A 19,708-nucleotide genomic window follows, 5' to 3' on the forward strand; every position below is an offset into this window, starting at 1 on the left:
TCGCAGGCCGGGCTTTTAATCAAAAGGGCGCAGTGGCCGCCGGTTGTTGTAGTCGGCCGCGTCTTCTTCTTCTTTTCTCCCGTGGGCGTCTGGGAAGCGGCGGGTCCGTTTCAGCTAAGCCTGGTGACGGCGACGGTTATGGCAGCGGGCAGGTCTGCGCGGGCGGCGCGGGGTTGCTTGAGCCCTTTGCTCCACTTGAACTACCCTCGGTTCCACTCCAACAGGTACGGGCCGAGTCACTCTTTCATCCGTCGTCCTTGGCTTTCGTACCGCTTCTCTTCTCCCGTCTCCGCGGGGCTCTCCAGTCGCTTTTTCTTGCCAGCGTTGCGGTTCCCTCTTGAGGTGGGACGAGGCGGCATCATGCAAGCTCTATTTGCGGAGTCCCTATTTGTAAGAGAGGGTCTTCCAAAGCGAGGCTCCTTGGGGAGTGGGGGGATATTTTCGATTCAAACCGTTTCCCCTTAGATGCCCCTGGCGGCTCTCCGAGAAGCACGAGGCGATGCGGGAGCCACGGCTACCTCCTGCCTCCCAGATCCCCTCGCTGTGGTTGCTCGGGAATGGCACCCAGCCTTAAACAACTAAGAGGAGGGGGGGCGTCCTGGCTCCCGGGTGCCTCTTTTACCGAAAATTTGCCCTCGCTTGTGAGTTTCCTCCTCAGCAGAGAAAATATATATATTACCTGTACCCGTGAAAATCTATGAAAACTAATATATATGTTAGTGTATACTGTATATGCAGGCAGCTGTTGGACGTCTCGTGATTTGGGCGGTGCTGAAATGCTGGAGCCCCCAAGACCGCCTTTCTTGAGATGGATGGGAAAGAGAAAGGTCTTGTTGCGTCCCTCTTTCCAATAGGGTGAAAGAGCCTCTTTTTTTTTTTGCTCAGGGTTGGGTGTGGAGGAAGCGCGGGGGCGACATTGGTTTCGCGTGACTCCCCTGTGGCATTACGAGCCAGAAGTGAAACATAGCTGACATCACTCTGCAACTCCGCCTGGTCTTTTCACCTTTCTTTCTCTTAACTTTTCCCTCTGCACAGGCTTGTTTCTACCAACAGGCTTTTTAAACAATATTTTATAGAGCTTACCACTACCACCAATTTCTTATGCTTACCTCCTTCCTTCTCCGAGGCTGCCTTGAAAGCAGAAATCCCTGCAGAAGAGATTGAAGGCTGAGGGAATCGATTTGGGGAAGGGAAGAGGATTATTTTCATTGAGAAGACCAAGCTAGTGTTTCACTACCACCTCTTCCTTTCTGTACAGTAACAGAGTTGTACAGCTGCTTCTAAGTTTACTGAGCAACTTGCAAACCAATAAAATATAATACAAGGGGTTGAAACCTGTTATATTAAGGCATAGCTTGTAAAATAGCAATAGCATTTAGACAGCTTCATAGTGCTTTTACAGCCCTCTCTAAGCAGATTACAGAATCAGCATATTGGCCCCAACAATCCGGGTCTTCATTTTACCCACCTCGGAAGGATGGAAGGCTGAGTCAACCTTGAGCTGATGGTGAGATTTGAACTGCTGAACTACAGCTAGCAGTTAGCTGAAGTAGCCTGCAGTGCTGTACTCTTACCACTGGGCCACCCCAGCTCTTAGTCTTAAAAGACTAAGCTTTTATTTTTTGTTGATACAAAGGTAACATTGATCTCCAAATGAGTGGTGTTTGCAGGCCAAGGCCTCTGAATATGCTGCTTAGGGTAGCAGTCATGATACCCTTCATAGAAATCTGACCCCTTTTATTACTATTCCAATCTTTGGTATCTCTTTAATTGTATACTTGAAAATTAACATTGATTCGGAAATATTTTAAATGACATTTGATTTCATAAGTACTAATTGTAATAACTTGGACAAAATGTCAGTGAACACTCAATCGTCCAGGCCAAAGGTATCTAAAGGTTGAATCATGGCAACTGAACCTCTCTGACTAACCAATTTTGCTTTGACTAATAAAGTTGCTTGGATGAGCAACAAAACAGATTAACAAAATTTGGTCTAGTTGCCATGATTTAATCTTTAAATAACATGGACAGGACTTTCAGAGCGGTGGAGTTAGAATGTCAGGACTGCTGATCGACATGATTTTGAAAACGTTCCAATAGTTGGGCGTAATTCTTTGAAGTACTTTTTAGTTGTTCAGGTAGGTTCAGACACTGTATATTGGCCCCAACAATCCGGGTCCTCGTTTTACTCACCTCGGAAGGATGGAAGGCTGTATATTTTCCAGCAACTCCATTGTTCTACAATACCAACTACTATTGGTAAGCAAGCTATGCATATTAATATAGAGCATAAATTATAAATGAGGAAACAACTTTTAGGGGCTTTTGTTGAGTGCTGATTTATGGTGCTATCCAATTATCTACAATATTATGTAAGCATAACATTTGCTGTCTTTAAATGACATCAAAATAAAATGAGCATTTTTTAATGGATGAATAAGGCCTGTCTTGCTCATGGGCCAAGGACTAGATAAAAGGCAAGATCATGGAGCCATGGCAGCAAAAAAAGATATAGGTACATGTTTGTGTCATTACAAGTGGGAAAAATCCCATCTATTGTATATCACATACAGTATATGTATACTATGTGCCTTCTCTGACATGATTCTTGCCTTATTCTTCCCTCTCTCCCAAAATTAGATTAAGTCCATCCCTTTTGACATAACAATAGCAATTACATTTAGACTTATGTACTGCTTCATAGTGCTTTTACAGTCCTCTCTAAGTGGTTTACAGAACGAGCATATTACCCCCAACAATCTGCCTCCTCATTTTACCCACCTCGGAAGAATGGAACCTTGAGATAGTGGTGAGATTTGAACTGCTGAATTACAGTTAGCAGTTAGCTGAAGTAGCCTGCAGTGCTGCACTCTAACTATTGCGCCATCCTGGTGTGAGGGACATTTCAGAAGTCCCTCAAGAATAGGTTATTATGTCACCAAGCCTGGAGCTTCCAGGGACCTGGAGATATATTTAGGGAGCTCCATTGCTAAGAGACTTTTGTTACCCTCCCTTTGGGTAGTGTTTGTTATTTGTTTTTATAATACTTTTTCATATGGATTTTATATTTTTTATATTTCTTGTTTTTATATGTGTTGTCCAATTGTTGCATGCTTCCCACAGTTGTAGTTTGTGAGATAGGTGGCAAAAACTTCACAAATGTTCTGTCCTGTGTGTAATGGACCCGCAGTTGAACAAACCAAAGTAGCAAAAAAGTGAACTTCTTATCCTATATGTAAGTAAATGATTTCACAGCAAATTCTAAAGTTAAACATTGAACTTCCCTTTTGAACTTGGCAAAGGATCGGCAAACACCCAGCATGTGATAGACTTATGTCAACTGTACAAATATCTATGTTACAAAAGACATATGCATTCCCTAGTGCTTTAGATTTCAACATCATTCTGAGGGCGTGTTGATCCACTTCCACTTTACTCTGAGGATGTTCAGCCCAGGGTATAAAGTATATTATCTCTTGGAGGTGGCTATTGATAAAGTTAAAACATTTTCTTTCACTTACTCATCCCTACTGTATATCTGATGACACAGTGCCTAAAGTCGAAGAAAGTTCTTGGACAGGTTCATACAGGAATCAAGTGTTGAGATTTTAAACTTTAAACTGATTTTTAAAAATCAGACGATCAAAAATTCACCATCCTTTATTGAACTCTAAATTAAATGCGTTGCTAATACTTAGAAGCATCCAGACAGAACCAACAGCTGTATTGAATCAATGGAAGCTTTTGTATTGCTTTCAAAGACAGCCTCATACAGAGCACAGTGCTGTACAGGAATCTGTTCAAGAATTGGAAGCGCTATAGTAATTAAAAACACGAGTGGTCGCTGTGAGTTAGTGTTCTGGAATATCTGACCTGTTACTCTGACAAAATAATTCCTATGTGAAAAAAAGTGATCCTACTCAGCTGTTATGATTGAGACAAGTCCCTTACCTTTTTTCCTTCTTTTCCTGTAACTATGGTTCACACCCAAGGCCACAGATAAGTAATACAATTTGAATATTTCACCATTTACACAGGTTTTTCTAGGTCCTGAAGCATATGAGAAGATAAAGACAAAGATATTAAGTATTTTTAGGATCTGGCCCTAAAGACCAAAAAAGGTTGATAACTTGAAATACCAGGAAGTGTTATAAAATAAGTGGTTATGTGTTGTGCTGCAGAATTTACTGAACTGGTAAAAGAGAGTACATGTCTAGACAGTGATTTGCTTTAAGTAAGTTTTTGGCAAGGGCTCATTCAAACTCATTGTCGCGCAATAAACATCACGTGAAGTTATGTTCAGATATAAACAACCGGCGAGAAAATGTAAGCATTTAAAGGGCAGCTTATTTTAGAGAGATTTACGAGCTGTTCTGAATGTTTGTGAACTTATTTTAAGCTTATGTCCTCCGAATGGCTGCCTCACTAATCTAAGCCTCATTCAGGTGTTTGCCTGAACCTGTGGAGAAGAAATGTGGCTGTGCACGACCTGTCCTTCTCCAGACTTCAAGTGAGACAGCTGAAGGGGGCCTTTGTGCTAAGAATGGAGATAATTCAAGGGATCGGGAATCCTAGTTACCTGCTATTAATTTGGCAGGTAAGACTTCAAATTTAGTTGATTTAATCACTGTCAATTTACAAAAATTCTAATTACAGATTAAAATTTGCCTTCTGGAAAAAAGAGAAAAGAGTTAAAAGACAAAATATTCACTGGTGGTCTAGGTACTAACCAGCTCAATCCTACTTCCCAAATCTAAATCCAGATATAATTCCCAAATCCAGATATAATCAACTTGATGGGTCCCTTCTTATATTCAGATATTGCAATTTATTAATCTGTATAGTCTGGAGGACAGAAGGAAAAGGGGGGACATGATCGAAACATTTAAATATGTTAAAGGGTTAAATAATGTTCAGGAGGGAAGTGTTTTTAATAGGAAAGTGAACACAATAACAAGGGGACACAATCTGAAGTTAGTTGGGGGAAAGATCAAAAGCAACGTGAGAAAATATTATTTCACTGAAAGAGTAGTAGATCCTTGGAACAAACTTCCAGCAGACGTGGTTGGTAAATCCACAGTACTGTAATTGAATTTAAACATGCCTGGGATAAACATATATCCATTGTAAGATAAAATACAGGAAATAGTATAAGGGCAGAGTAGATGGACCATGAGGTCTTTTTCTGCCATCAGTCTTCTATGTTTCTATGTTTCTATTATGTGGCATGAGACCCACTATCTATCAAACAGAGGCATGCCCAACCTTTTGGTTTGCCTAAGCTGCATTGAGTGAAGTGTCTTGAGCTGCCTGTAACTATATATAATGTTAAAGTTTATGATCTCCCCTCTTCGGAGAGGGGCGGCATACAAATCTAATAAATAAATATTACTAGACCATGGACTGCAGAGTGGACATCCCTATACTAAACTGTAACCTTTCTTTTTAGCAGCATGTATCACTTTTGTTTTTGTGTCTCAAAAGAAAATTCCTCTTCTGTCCATGGGTACTTCATGCACAAGCCGTCCTCATTTAGCAATTACAATTGGGATTGGCAACTTGATTGTTAAGCGAAGCAAGGAAAATTGCAACTGTGCTTATGATCTTACCCCAGCTTTTCTTTGCAAAGGTCATAAATGCAAGAATTTGTCAGAACCTTAATTTGTCATCATCACTGTAACTACAGTGGGTGTATGTGGTAGGCATTAAAGAAGAACTACTTATGAGGCGGTGGCTGCCTATAGCCCATTTGCCATTAAATTGAGATTATAGATGCATACTTGCTAAAGTTGTGTATAAATGATTCTTAGAGAAAATTGTGGCATTTCCTTTGAGTGCTTGTGGCTTAAAAAAACAACAACCTAACATTTACTATGCATTTTATGGTATCATACAATTGACCTCTTGACAGTAAAGACATATTGTGTGAGGTGCTGTTGTAGAAGGCAGGTATAGCAACAGAGAAAACGCCTACACAATGACATGTTTAAACGAATAAACCTGAACCACATCCACTCTGCCACCATGTACTCTAGCAGGCACAAATAATTGGAGATGGACTTTTTTAGACAACCAGGCCCTATATCCTGAAGGATATTATAGGTAATAGCCAGCACCTTAAATTGAACATGGAAGCAAACTGGCAACTAATTCAACTTTAGTCATTGCTGCTCAGACAGCTGCATTTTGAACTTGTAGCTCCTGGATGGTCTTCATGGGTAGCCCAGTCTGGAGTACATTGCAATAAACCAGTTGTAAGGTGACCAGGATATGAATGAAAGTCCTCTCAAGTTAAGGGGGGGGAAATTCATAGTAAATTGCTGTCAGTAAATTTTTAGCTGGCAGCAGGAGTGGGCTGCTATAGGTTCGACCACGTTCGGGAGAACCTGTAGTTAACATTATGGCCGGTTTGGAAACCTCCACATCCCACCCCTGGCTGGTCCCTCCCTGCCCCTCACAGGAATCTCCATGCAGCCATTTTGGATGCAAGGTATGTGCAGGGCTCACATGGAAGCTCGGAGAGGGGGGGAAACAAGTCTCCTAGGATAGGTAGTTTTCATCCTCCCAGAGGCTCAAGGAAAGTTTCCAGAGCTGTGGAAAATGAAAATCCCCACACACCATGGTGCAGGAGGCTGACTAGGCCATGCCCAACATATCCACTCCCACCCAGCAACCCAGCAGAGAACCTGTTGCTGAAATTTTTTAAGCCTACTCCTGGCTGGCAAGGAGTATATGTGTATATGTACTGGGGAGAAGGGACTGTGGAACTAACCTTTACCAAACCCTTTTTTTGTTTTTGAGAAATTGTTTCTCACTTTACAAGCTGGAGATAATATTAACAAAATCCTAAAAGCTAAGGACTTTGTTGGCTGGAAGTCTGAATTATATTCCACATTACATTCTTATTTATTAATGTTTGGCTTCCTGCTATTCTTATTGCCCAAATTATGGGCATAAATTTTCAGTGGGCTTTAATAAAAATCAGGTGTCCCATTCAATTATTAGTTGACTTGCTTAAAATTAAATGTGAGTTTAGCCAATATCTAAGCATCTAAAAAATCATTGGGAAACAAATTAGAATTCCAAGTAACATTAGCACATTTAATTAGATGCCTTTGTGACTATTTACCATACGGATTCCCATGTTGCTGCATTTGAGAATTAAATGTGGATTCAGAGCCTTTTCATAATTGTATGTGTTTCTACACAAAGAAACTGTGGCAAAACTGAATTTTCTTTATTGAAAGCAAAGTATTTTTGCTCACTCAGGTTTTGTATATCGAGTTCTATCTTCTCAGAAAATGTGTATGTCTACATTTGCTGCAGCTATTTCTCAGCTGAGTCAAGTCACCTCTGCTGAATAAAGTGTACATAGTTGACTGTTGATAGAATCCTTTGTAGAACAAGACATATTTTTAGAATTCTAATAATAAGCATAGAAAATAGATGCCTGCTCTGTTTCCATTTTGTTGATAATATACACAATGTTAACTCACTTGTGTTATAAATGAAAAGGAGTGTGGGACTCTGCTTCCTTGTCAGGCAGTTGCTTGCTTATGTTTTGAGCCTATGTTTTGAAAGTGGTAGATAGTCAAAAAATAGTAGCTAATGTCCTATGCCAGTGATGGCGATTCTTTTTTCTTTTGGGTGCTGAAAATGCACATGTGCAAGCAATAGAGCATGTGCTTGTGCCCACATCCATAATTCAATGCCCACATGCACGCAGAAACACCCCAAGCTTTCCCACATATGTTCATATGACTTCCCTCCTCTTGGAAATGACCCATTTCGAGACTTCTGGTAGGCCTGTTTTTTGCCCTCCCCAGGTTCCAGAGGCTTTCTTGGAGCCTGGGGAAGTTGAAAATGGCCTTCCTTATCCCCCCCCCCCCCGAACCAAAAATGCCCCCCAGCCTCTGCACGACCCCTGTACTTACCTAGCCTCCAAACCAGGTTGCATGAAAACTCCGGGGAGGGGAGGGGCGGCATGGGCTGGCCCAGCCAAAATTCAGCTGGCTGGCATGTTCATGCATGCTAGAGTTGAGCTAGGGCAACTGCTTGTATGCCCACAAATATGGCTCTACATGCCACCTGTGGCACACGTGCTGTAGGTTCACCATCACATCCTATGCCCATGATAATCATCCAATATATAAATCAGCAACATCTGAATCAAGTTTTCAAACTAAGTAGAAACTTCCTAGCTATTCATTTTTCAGTCTTAATTCTACGAGTATGCAGTTTTTCATTTGGCAAAAAAGTGAACAAAAATATCCTTAACCTGTAGTTACAATGCTGTGACTAAAACCCTTGATAGAAACCAAAAGCTTTCTAGCTACCCCAGTTAATAAGTGAATCTTTATTTTTAAAATACATTTGAAATGGAAAGGCTTTTTGAAAATGTATACTTCTCTATATTTTTGGTCTTTGTTGTTTTAGAGGTTTGCTGTTCGCCTTCAGTACTGCTGCACAGCAAAAGAGCACAGGAGATGATTGTGGTCCAGAAGATCCTCAGAATGAACCTAGGCAGATCTTGAGGGGAGAAAATTTAGAGCACAAAACCATCAAGCTAGAAGAACAACTCCGTGTCTTAACAGTAAGTAACTTTTTTTTAGTTTGACATCCAGAATAAGGGATCCACACACATACACACACATTTCTGTGCTTTTTCTTTAAAAAATATTTAAAATTCAGCCCTATAACTTAAAAGTATTTTTTAAATCTATGGGACCATATACAGTGGTACCTCGGTTCTCGACCACAATCCTTTCCAGAAGTGTGGTCGAGAACCGATTTGGTCGAGAACCGAATTAATTTATCCCATAGGAAATAATGGAAATGGATTTAATTGGTTCCCAGCCCATTGACTTTCTGGGAACCAATTAAATCTACAGTATTTCCTCCATTTCCTATGGGATAAAGATCTGAGGGGATGGGGTGAGAGGGAATGGGAGTCGGAATCCCGACACGCCCCTCCTGGCCGCCCTCTTAACAGCCGCCCAGTCTCTACCTTGTAACTGCTCCAAGCTGCAGGAAGGGTAGGGCTGGCTGCAATACCAGTAGCTTCGGGGGGCTCCTTTCCTCAGCGGTTCAGTTGGTTACCTCCAGGCAGCTGCACCAACTTTTTCTTTCCCGGCGGCGGCTCCGGCTGCTTCCCTTCATCATGTGACATTCCTGACGCTGCTGCTGCTCCTCGAAGGGAAGCCGCCGGAGCCGCCGCCGGGAAATAAAAAGTTGGTGCAGCTGCCTGGAGGTAACCAACTGAACCGCTGAGGAAAGGAGCCCCCCGAAACTGCCGGTATTGCAGCCAGCCCTACCCTTCCTGCAGCTTGGAGCAGTTACAAGGTAGAGACTGGGCGGCTGTTAAGAGGGCGGCCAGGAGGGGCGTGTCGGGATTCCAACTCCCATTCCCTCTCACCTCGTCCCCTCAGATCTTACATTTCGGATAGTAGACAAAATTTTCTGTTCAATATCCGAATTTTTGTTCGGATACTGAAGCAAATTTTTGCAGAAAATTTTGTTTGGTATCCGAAATGTACGAAAACCAAAGCGTTCGAGCACCGAGGTACCACTGTATATTATTTGTCATTGACTAAAGCTTAATAGTGCTGCATCTCCTAATCCTATAGTAGAATATAATAGCCGCTCAGAGTTTGTTTGGAGTGATAGATAGATAGATAGATAGATAGATAGATAGATAGATAGATAGATAGATAGATAGATAGATAGATAGATAGATAGATAGATAGATAGATAGATAGATACTCAGATACTCAACGGAAATCAATACATGCGACTGAAGGGAAGGAATTTCATTCATGGGACAAGAAGAAGTCTTAAGTCCAGCTTCTAGCTAGAAGAGGCGGAATTAACCTTTTCTTGTCTAGGCCATCTTCCAGTGACTTACTCCATGGTAAGTCCAACTACTCTTCTTGGGCAGTAAGTGAGGAGGAAGTCTGCAGAATTTAAAAATTCCTTTGAGTCTAGTTTGACTCCTGGATGCTTACAGGATACATCTAAGCAGGTTTCTTGGCATGATGAAGAAGTGGTCTCCCCTAGCCTTTTAGGATTATTATTTTATTTTAACTATTTCTTTCTCCCTCTCTCTTCATCCTTTTTTTCTTGTTCATTGCTCATTGTACACAAGTAGAGTTCTCAATGCTGCTTATCTTTCTAGGTCATCCATCCATGCTATTTGCTGAGTTTACTAAAATAGCTTTTAAATAACTTTGCTGTCTATTACCTTGGAAAATAATTTCTTGCACACATTTTATCACAGTTGTAAGAAACAATTTATGTAAGAGCCTTACTTTCTCATTTTTCCAATTTTGTTAATCCTATTGCATTGTGTAACAGTTACATATTGATCTAGGTTAGTGGTTCTGAGACATTTTGTTCTCAGGATGCATTGACATTCTTTAAAATGATTGGGGATCCCAAAAAAATCTATGTTTGTGTAGTTTATATCTATTAATATTTATTGTATTAAATATTAAAATTCAGAAATTTAATTTATTTGACTTCAGGGGCCAATGAACAGGGTCTCTAAAATTGTCCTTTTACCTATTTTTGTGTATGATTATGGTGGTAAAACTGAGCCCACTGGATAGATAAAAACAGGAAGTTTTAACCATCTCTTCCAAACCCCATTCAGTTCTACACAGTGAAGCACAATTTGACTTTAGTATCATGGTTGGTAGTTCTTGTAGCCACCACCTAACTTCCAGGGAGTACTTCATCTAGGGCCACCTCCGCCCCCATCTCAACCTGCAAATAAGATAGTGACTCCACACCTTGTTGTTGTTGTTGTTGTTAAAGGAGAAAAATTGAAATAATTTCTATATCCCCACTTGCTGCCTCTGTGCAGTGGTTCTCAACCTGGGGGTCGCCTAAGACCACAGGAAAAGACCAATTTCCCATGGTGTAAGGAGCTAAAGCTTCTATTCTGTCACCTTGGAACATATTTTTACACTCCAACCAATCAGGTGTTTACAGTGGGGGTGTCCCTCGGACCTTCCTACCAATCAGCTTAAAGCACTGTTGGGAGAATTGGTGCTAGACTTATGGTTGGGGATCACCACAACATGAAGAACTGTATTAAGGGTCGCGGCATTAGAAAGATTGAGAACCACTGCATCTAGAGTATTGAGATATGGGACTCATTGAACACTTCCTTCTTTGTCCTTTGGTTTAGGAGATCTTCTAAGTCAGGGGTATTAAGCGTGTGTCGTCACATGATGCATTGCGACTCTTCCCCTTAGCTTAAACCTGGCGTAGATGTGGCTAGCGTGTGATGCTTCCAGCACACAGGCGACAAGTTTGACACCTGTGTTCTAAATGATGAATAAAAATTAAGCCTTATTGTGAAAGAATAACAGTGGGGAAAACAAAAGGAGAAATCCTTTAGTTAGTCAGAAGGGAATATTCAGTGGCAAATGAATGGCAAATGGCCCAGACCCCCTCTTGGAGGCAGGGATGGACAAATTTCAGATGGCAACTTAGGAAGAACTTTATAGCAAAGGTAATACTGTTCTCCTATTTAGAGCTAACTGCTACAAGGAGGGTCAACACAGGGTCAACAACACAGAGTTACTGAACTAGTGCAAAGAAAAAAACGGCAGAGATAATAAATTATATTAATCATACAAATTCAAAATAATTCATTTTATGCAGAATTTCTAATGCTTAAAACTAAAATTTCCTTCTCACTTATCTGGATTTTTTTTAGCTTCTTGCAGATTGTGTTTGCTCTATTTTTAGCTAGGATGCTCAGCTATTTCCTATCTATACTTTTTTTAAAAAAAACTAAAACCTGGAGAAGGAACAGTTGTAGCAAAAAATCTAGAGAAAGAAGGATTGTGGGAAATATATTCTATTGTTATGTGCTAAAATAAGCATTTCTCCTCAGGAGGATCCTATTTAATTCAGGGCCATGGATTCCCTATCTGGGAATTAAACTGTCAATCTTGTAAATGTCACATGGTATCCCACCTGGAGAAGTGGAAGTTGATATCAAGATAATATTTACTAATGTGGCTTCTACATCAGTCTATTTATTTTCATATATAAATAAATAACAACTCTATTGCCTAGGAGTAAGTTGTCTCACCAAGCCGCATTAAATATTTGCAGTGATATTGAAATCTTCTAATCTTGTTACTTGGATTAGAATTCTTTAATCTGATTTTGCTTCTTTTATGCATATAGGAACGATACCAAAGAGCCCTAATGGATTCTGAAAACGTCAGACGTAGAACACAAAAATTTGTTGAGGATGCTAAGATTTTTGGTAAGTAAACAAAGAGGCCAGACGTTGTGCCAGTTTGTTGCAGTGCTACCTGTACAGTGGTACCTCTACTTAAGAACTTAATTCGTTCCGTGACCAGGTTCTTAAGTAGAAAAGTTTGTAAGTAGAAGGAATTTTTCCCATAGGAATCAATGTAAAGGCAAATAATGGGTGCAAACCTATTAGGTAAGAAATAAAAGCTTGGAATTTGGGTGGGAGGAGGAGGAGGAAGAAGAGGAGTAGGACAATTACTGCCGAAGGAAGAAGGTGAGGTGAGGGGAATCAAAAAAATCCAAAACTTTAAGGCTTAAAAAAAAAAAGGAGGGACTTTGAGGCGGTGAGGAGGAGAAACCCAGGCAGGCAAGAGGGGATAACCTCCCGCTCCTGTGATCGAAAAGCGGCTGATGCTGCTACGTTCTTCCTCTTCCATCCCATGCTGAAGGGCTCCCCTCTCCTTTCGCTTGCTCGTTTTGTAGCCAACACATTTCCATCACTGTGGTGACTCCTCAGTTTGGCTGAAGCCGAGTTGATTCAGCTGTGGCAAAGCGCCCCCTTTTGCCTTTCTGCGCCCAGATGCTCCAGGAGGCAATCTCGCACCAGGTGTATGAGAGGCAGCGTGAGGGAATCACCACAGCAAAGTAGTTTATTCCCTCTCCAAACACCCAGAGAAAGGAAAACGCTCCATTCGCTCTGGACTGCCAAAGCTTCCTTAAGCACCACTGAAAGGCTCCTCTGGCAGCCCAGAAAAGCCCGAGATGGCCGGGATTAAAGGGGGAATGGCAGGAAACTGGGGAATTTCCTGGGGAATTTTTCCGGGCTCGGGTTCTTAAGTAGAAAATGGTTCTTTAGAAGAGGCAAAAAAATCTTCAACACCTGGTTCTTATCTAGAAAAGTTCTTAAGTAGAGGCGTTCTTAGGTAGACGTACCCCTGTATATCTCCAGCGATATTTTTTATGACTACACACATTGAAAATGATTCCTAAGAAATGCTTTGGACCTCATATGAGTCCCGCATCTCTTCTCTTCATTGAAGGAGTCCAGCAATGTTTTACTTTCTGCATGAGCCTGAGAAAAGATACCACTAGATTAGATATATCCATCCTTAAAGATAAGGTGACTCATAGTATTTGTTACAAGACAGTTTACAGTGTCAAGTAAAACAAAAACAACAAAATATACAGTAAAGCAATTGAATGGTTAAAAACTAAATCCGTAATGAAAGCATTTCAGTGAAATGTAATGGTTAAGATATTGGAGTAGAAGTATAGAGGCTTACATTAAAATTTCCTGTCAACTGTGGGAACCCATTGGGTAATTTAGGGCCACTTACCCTCTCACGGCCAAAACTTGCCTGTTGGTATTAGAAAAATAGAGAGTGGTCTATTCACAGTCCTGAGTATCTGAGTGAAAGGCAGGTTATAAATTTAATAAATGATCATGTGGGGATTGAAACTCAGTAATAGCCTATGAGACACAATTTTATTACTCCATATTACTAAATAAAATAAACTTTAAAATAATTGGGTTAATTCATTAATGACCTGAAAATGACAATAGAGTGAAGCCTCAAAGGAAGGTAATTGTTATGACTGAACAGTCATAACAGCGATGCAAATATCTGTAATACCTGAATGGTAGTTCGGTGGAAGCATCTAATCCAATTAGTGTAAATAAACACTGTTGCCCCTGAGGCCCAGGAAGTCCTTTTACTTTTGATAATCCAAGATCCCAAAATGTTTTTATCTTCCTGAACTATTGTCATTTTTTTTTTGGCCGATCTTTATGTATGCAGGCATCCAGAGTTTCTGTAGAGATCTGGTAGAAGTAAAAGACATCCTGAAGACAACTTTGGAGATTGTTGTAGAAGATGATGATGACCCAACTCTGGCCCTGAATAAGATCTGTGAAGGCCTGACTCTTATAGAAGTCAAACTACAAAGCATCTTTACGAAGCACGGTCTGCAAAAAATGAACCCTATCGGTGGCAGATATGACCCCTATGATCACGAAGTCGTGTGTCATGTGCCAGCAGAAGATATGCAACCAGGCACTGTGGCTTTAGTGACACTGGATGGTTACAAACTTCATGGTCGCACTATCAGACATGCACACGTAGGGGTGGCAGTAGAATCTCAAGAATGTGATGAACCTGCATCTTAGCAATTGGGATCCTATGAACTTATTTCTTTTGTCCACATCGTCATTGCTGCTTTATTTATTAAGCCACACCTGTATGATTTGCTGGTCTCTCAGGATTGGCATGATCATTTGGCCTTCCTTTTCAAACTCTCAGTCTTCAATGTTAGTTTTTCCTGTTATGTAAAGATATATTTTTCGGTTGTTTCACAAATGTGCTGTCCTCTTTTCTGTTCATTGATTTTAAACCTGCATTAAAAGGAATGCAGGATTCATTCCAACAATGCACAGACCTATTGAAAAGTCAGTAAAATCCCATTGACTTCAATAGGACTGTTTAAGGGTGACTAAAACTGGAACCTGTTCTCTGAAAAAAGGCTTTCCTCCAAGGTTTATTTGTAATTTGCTTAATTCACACTATTGTACCTATTTTCCTTTTTTTGTAATTTGTGGTATATATTTCATCTGAGCTTTATTTACAGTAACCCAGACTTGTTTCAATCTGGGTTTTTTTTTCATTTATGTTTTTATTCATGTGTTATTTGACGCACTCTCCTTAAGCAATGCAAGATTTTAATATTTTTTTTCACCTTTAAATATGTGGACAATGGTAGGTCTATGGTTCTTTTACAATTGGCCAAGTGCTTCGGAGAAGATTCTAGGCACCACTTAACTAAATCCAAGTCCAAGACTGCCTTCCATCTGAATCCAATTTCAACTGTTCTTGGGCATTTGTAACCCAAGAATGCATGTGCCAAATTTTGAAGCTTCAACACTTTTCTTTTTGAAAGTTTCCTAGATTTGGTTTTGCATCTCAAAATATCTCTGAATGCTTTGGCCAGTAAAAGAATATTCTCGGACCCAAATTACTTTTGAAAATGGATGCGTAAATATACCGTATATACTCGAGTATAAGCCAACCCGAGTATAAGCCGAGGCACCAGTTTTTGCCACAAAAACTGGGAAAACTTATTGACCCGAGTATAAGCCGAGGTTAGAAAATGCAGTGGCTACTGGTAACTTATAAAAATGGAAAACAATAAAATTACATTAATTGAGACATCAGTAGATTAAATCTTTTAGAATATTTATTTTAAAGAAAACCAGTAAACTAGCTCTGTAAATTTAAAAGAGGGTAAACAAAAGCAATCTGGTAATAACAATAAATTAAAAAGTAAAAAAAGTAGCTCAATCAGCAACCAAGCTAAAACTTATTTCTAAACCTAACCCAGGGGTCTTTAAAGTTGACAGTTTTAAGACTAGTGGACTTCAACTCCCAGAATTCCTGCACCAGCCATGCTACTTCAGGAGTAGGAGTTGAAGTCCACAAGCCTTAATCTTTCCAGGTTTGAAGACTCTTGTGTTTCTAACCCTAACCCAGGGCTCTTTAAACTTGACAGTTTTAAGACTAGTGGACTTCAACTCCCAGAATTCCTGCACCAGCCATGCTACTTCAGGAGTAGGAGTTGAAGTCCACAAGCTTCCAGGTTTGAAGACTCTTGCATTTCTAACCCTAACCCAGGGCTCTTTAAAATTGAGTTTTTAGAAGCCTGGAGAGAGCTCATGCTGTTCCCCTCCCCCCCCCCCCCCTTTAGCTTGCTGGCTGGCTCGTTGGCTGGATCTTCCACCCCTGATCCTCCCTCCTCCTCGTCTCCCTTTACTGCTCCATGTGTTGTGCAGGGAAGCAGATTTGCTAAGGAGATCCACTTGGGAGGGCAGCAGGGAATGCTGGAGGAGGAGGAGGAGATCCAGAGTAGCCTGCAGCCGCAGAGGAAAAGGAGGAAGAGGAAAGAAAGAAGAACCCTCGCCGACAGCATAATTATTTATTTAAGTACCGGTATTTTTAAAATAAATTTAAACTCCTTGTAGCGGCAGGAGAGTGAGAGAGAGAGAAACGAGCCTTTTCCTCGGAGGAGCAGTTGGCCGGCGTCTTTGCTTGAGCCGGGGAGAGGAGGCAACGGCCCCACCCTCCCCACAGCTGCTTCGCTAGGAGAGTGGCTGGGGGGAGGATGGGGCCGTTGCCTCCTCTCCCCGGCTCAAGCAAAGACGCCAGCCAACTGCTCCTCCTCCTCCGAGGAAAAGCTCGTTTCTCTCTCGCTCGCTCTCCTGCCGCTACAAGGAGTTTAAATTTATTTTAAAAATACCGGTACTTAAATAAATAATTATGCTGTCGGCGAGGGTTCTTCTTTCTTTCCTCTTCCTCCTTTTCCTCTGCGGCTGCAGGCTACTCTGGATCTCCTCCTCCTCCATTCCCTGCTGCCCTCCCAAGTGGATCTCCTTAGCAAATCTGGAGCTTCTGTCTTCTCGCAAGTGCCTCCTCTCCCCGGCTCAAGCAAAAGCGCCAGCCAACCACTCGAACGGCGCGCAAGAGGGGGAAAATGGGAAGCCGGTGAGGTGGGGGAGGGGTGAGAAGACAGAAGCACGAATCCACCCCACCCCCCCTCACTGGCTTCCCATTGCATTTTTCCCTTCTCGCATGCCGTCGGAGCTGTGGGAGGGGTGGGGCAGGTGGCTTCTCTTCCCGGCTCAAGTAAAGGCACCAGCCAACCATAGCCCCAAGAGCTCCGGCATCGTTGGAGCTGCGGAGGATGTAAAAGTGTGACCTCCACAGCCCAGTCCCTGCGTCTAGCCCTCCCAAAGGCGCCCCCGAAGCTGCCTCAGCAGGCACCTGCAATAGCTCCCTCCCCTGCCCAAGCCAGAAATGTCTGCCGGGCTCCCACGGGGCGCCCTCTTGTGGTGATTCGGCGCCCTCTTGTGGTGACCCGAGTATAAGCCGAGGTCGGGTTTTTCAGCCCATTTTTGGGGCTGAAAAACTCGGCTTATACTTGAGTATATACGGTAATCCATGTTTTCTTGAACTTTTCGAGAAGTTGCTTTCAAGAAAGGATATGATACCTGTCTTTTCTTACAAGAATTGTTTGGCTAGTTAAAAAATGTGAAGTATTTTGAAGATGAACATCTCTTTGGGGTACTGAGTAATACAGTGTAGTTTATTACCCTCAGCCAAATAATATATGAAATTGTTTTCGTCTTAAATTGATTTTGAATTTGGTCTTCCACATCATGATCTAGCTATCCCACCAAACTCACAAATTCAGCACCAAATTTTTCCACATTTGATAAAGTGGCTTAATTCAATAAAAGGTCCTCTAAATGTAGCATTTTAAAGTGGAAAAAAATCAATACTTTATATAAAACGTCTTACATCAGGGGTGTCAAACTCAAGGCCTAAGGACCAAATGTTGCCCATGTGGTACTTAGATCTGGCCCATGGGACTGCCCTGGAAACAGCCAAGGACCAGCCCACAGTGCCTCTGTCAGCAAAAACAGAACTCGTAAGGGCCGTACATGGCCCTTCCAAGCTCTGTTTTTACTCACAGAGTTTTGCAGGAAGCCATCAAAACCAAAAACAGCTTGAGAGTCCGTTTTTGCTGGCAAACTGCTCAGCCACCACAGCCCCCTCCCATCATAAATAATGTCAAGCTGGCCACGCCCACCCTGGTCACACAACCTGGCCCGCTAAGGTCAAACACAACCCTGATGTGGCCCTCAATGAAATTGAGTTCAACACCGCTGTCTTACGTAGGGCAGGTCAGTTCATAATATTTCAAGTTGTCAGTTCTCTTGCAACATCCTTTTGAAGGACCTTACCTTGGAACTATGTACTGTACTATATACTGTACTGTCTAACAATGACTGGATTAGATGAACTAGTGAACAGCAATATAAGAATGATTCCTGACATAATTTTGCAAATAATCTGCTGCCATTTTCCAGCACAGCCTGACATATTATCACCAGTGATGGAAAGAGATGAATGGTATTGGCCTTTTGGGGAGGTTTTTGACTTCAGGATAATGAATATGCAGATGTTAAGAGAGATAAATATTAATTTAGAAATGATTAGATAATGTCTGTTTTATGTTTAATTTAGTTTTTTTTAAAAAAATAAAACAATTACAGAATCACTGAATAAATTTAATTCAGGATCAAACCAGAGCATGTGAGCTTTGATACAAATGGGAGCTGGCTTTATGGAGCTATTAAACTCGGATTAAGCCCAAATTGTGCAACAAAACATAGTTCAGATGGAGGCTGTAATGAAGTGTGCTTTTGAATCTGTGCTGCTTATATCGGTTGATAAAGCAGCCTTTGCTATTTTCCTAGAGAATCACTCTTGAACAGTAAAATGATATGAAAAAATCAGCTGACTGGTAGCTGAAACTAGGGGCAAGTTGTAACGATGGACATTAGATCAAGGAACCAACATATTAAGACAGGCTACAGCAACAGAATTTTGCAATCCTGATTGTGCTTTATCTCTCTTCCCTCTTATAGCAGTTAAAACAGGGAGGTGCCTGCCTTCTGAATGTATTCCTCCTTCCCAGAACTTGAGAATGCTTTGTCCCCCATTTGCTTATGTGATGGTTCTTGCCTTTTCACTTAGGTTCGTCTTTCTGGTACAGACGTTACCAAGGTGAAGCTTGGGTAACAGCCCTTTGAGGCTGTTCGTGTGCAGATGCTTAACACCAAGGGAGGGAAAACACCCTATGTCCTTTATGCAACATGGAATTGTAATGAGTGTGGGGTGCCTTTAGAAGGATTGGTTATTTATAGGATAAAGTTGGCCAAACCATGGCTTTGGGACTGAACAAAACCAGTATTGTGTAATAGAAAGTACATTTGGTTTGCTTTGTTATTTGGATGAAGGTGAATGAAGAAAAACACTTTGAGCCTGACAGAAAGTCTGCTTCATGTGCAAGATGGCTGATAGAGAATGAACACTGAAGGTCATGACTGTGCATATCATAAGTTGGCATGATCTCAGCCCAGAGGACTATGGGGGAAAGCCATTCCCAAGGAGGATTATCTATTAACAAAGATATCTAGTATACCAGTTTCTCTACAACAACAAAAGCAATGAAGTTAAATGCAATAATTGAATCCTTTGGTCAGCCATAATGAGGTGGTAGATCAGGATATAATGTAAATTTGCCAAACTTCGGCATATATTTCTGACCTCTCCCTCCCAAACCATACAATGACATAGCCTAAAATGTGGGGGGGGGGGATGATTTCTAAATAGGAAAACAACAGATCTTGGCCTTCTCCGGGTCCCATCGGCTAAACAATGTCGTTTGGCAGGACCCAGGGGAAGAGCCTTCTCTGTGGCAGCCCCGACCCTCTAGAACCAGCCCCCGGAGATTAGAACTGCCCCCACCCTCCTTGCCTTTAGTAAACTTAAAACCCACCTCTGCCGTCAGGCATGGGGGAATTGAGACATCT

General features: G+C 41.5%; 1 protein-coding gene across 1 annotated transcript; it reads left to right on the plus strand.

Annotated features, from left to right (window-relative positions):
* Positions 1 to 15,480, plus strand: GRPEL2 (GrpE like 2, mitochondrial). Its single transcript, XM_070739430.1, has 4 exons — positions 1 to 224; positions 8,440 to 8,596; positions 12,208 to 12,289; positions 14,079 to 15,480. The coding sequence occupies exons 1-4, from the start codon at positions 139 to 141 to the stop codon at positions 14,444 to 14,446; spliced, it is 693 nt and encodes a 230-aa protein (XP_070595531.1). The 5' UTR covers positions 1 to 138; the 3' UTR covers positions 14,447 to 15,480.
* Positions 15,481 to 19,708: the final 4,228 nt, after the last annotated feature.

This window comes from Erythrolamprus reginae, chromosome 2 (assembly GCF_031021105.1).
Source record: "Erythrolamprus reginae isolate rEryReg1 chromosome 2, rEryReg1.hap1, whole genome shotgun sequence".
NCBI lineage: Eukaryota > Metazoa > Chordata > Lepidosauria > Squamata > Dipsadidae > Erythrolamprus > Erythrolamprus reginae.

What these genes read in the sequence shown, in the direction of transcription:
- GRPEL2 (XM_070739430.1), top strand. Translation starts at nt 139, where the DNA reads ATGGCAGCGGGCAGGTCTGCGCGGGCGGCGCGGGGTTGCTTGAGCCCT. An exon ending in AACAACTCCGTGTCTTAACA is followed by an intron (nt 8,597 to 12,207) that starts GTAAGTAACTTT and finishes TTATGCATATAG; the next exon opens with GAACGATACCAAAGAGCCCT. An exon ending in TGAGGATGCTAAGATTTTTG is followed by an intron (nt 12,290 to 14,078) that starts GTAAGTAAACAA and finishes TTATGTATGCAG; the next exon opens with GCATCCAGAGTTTCTGTAGA.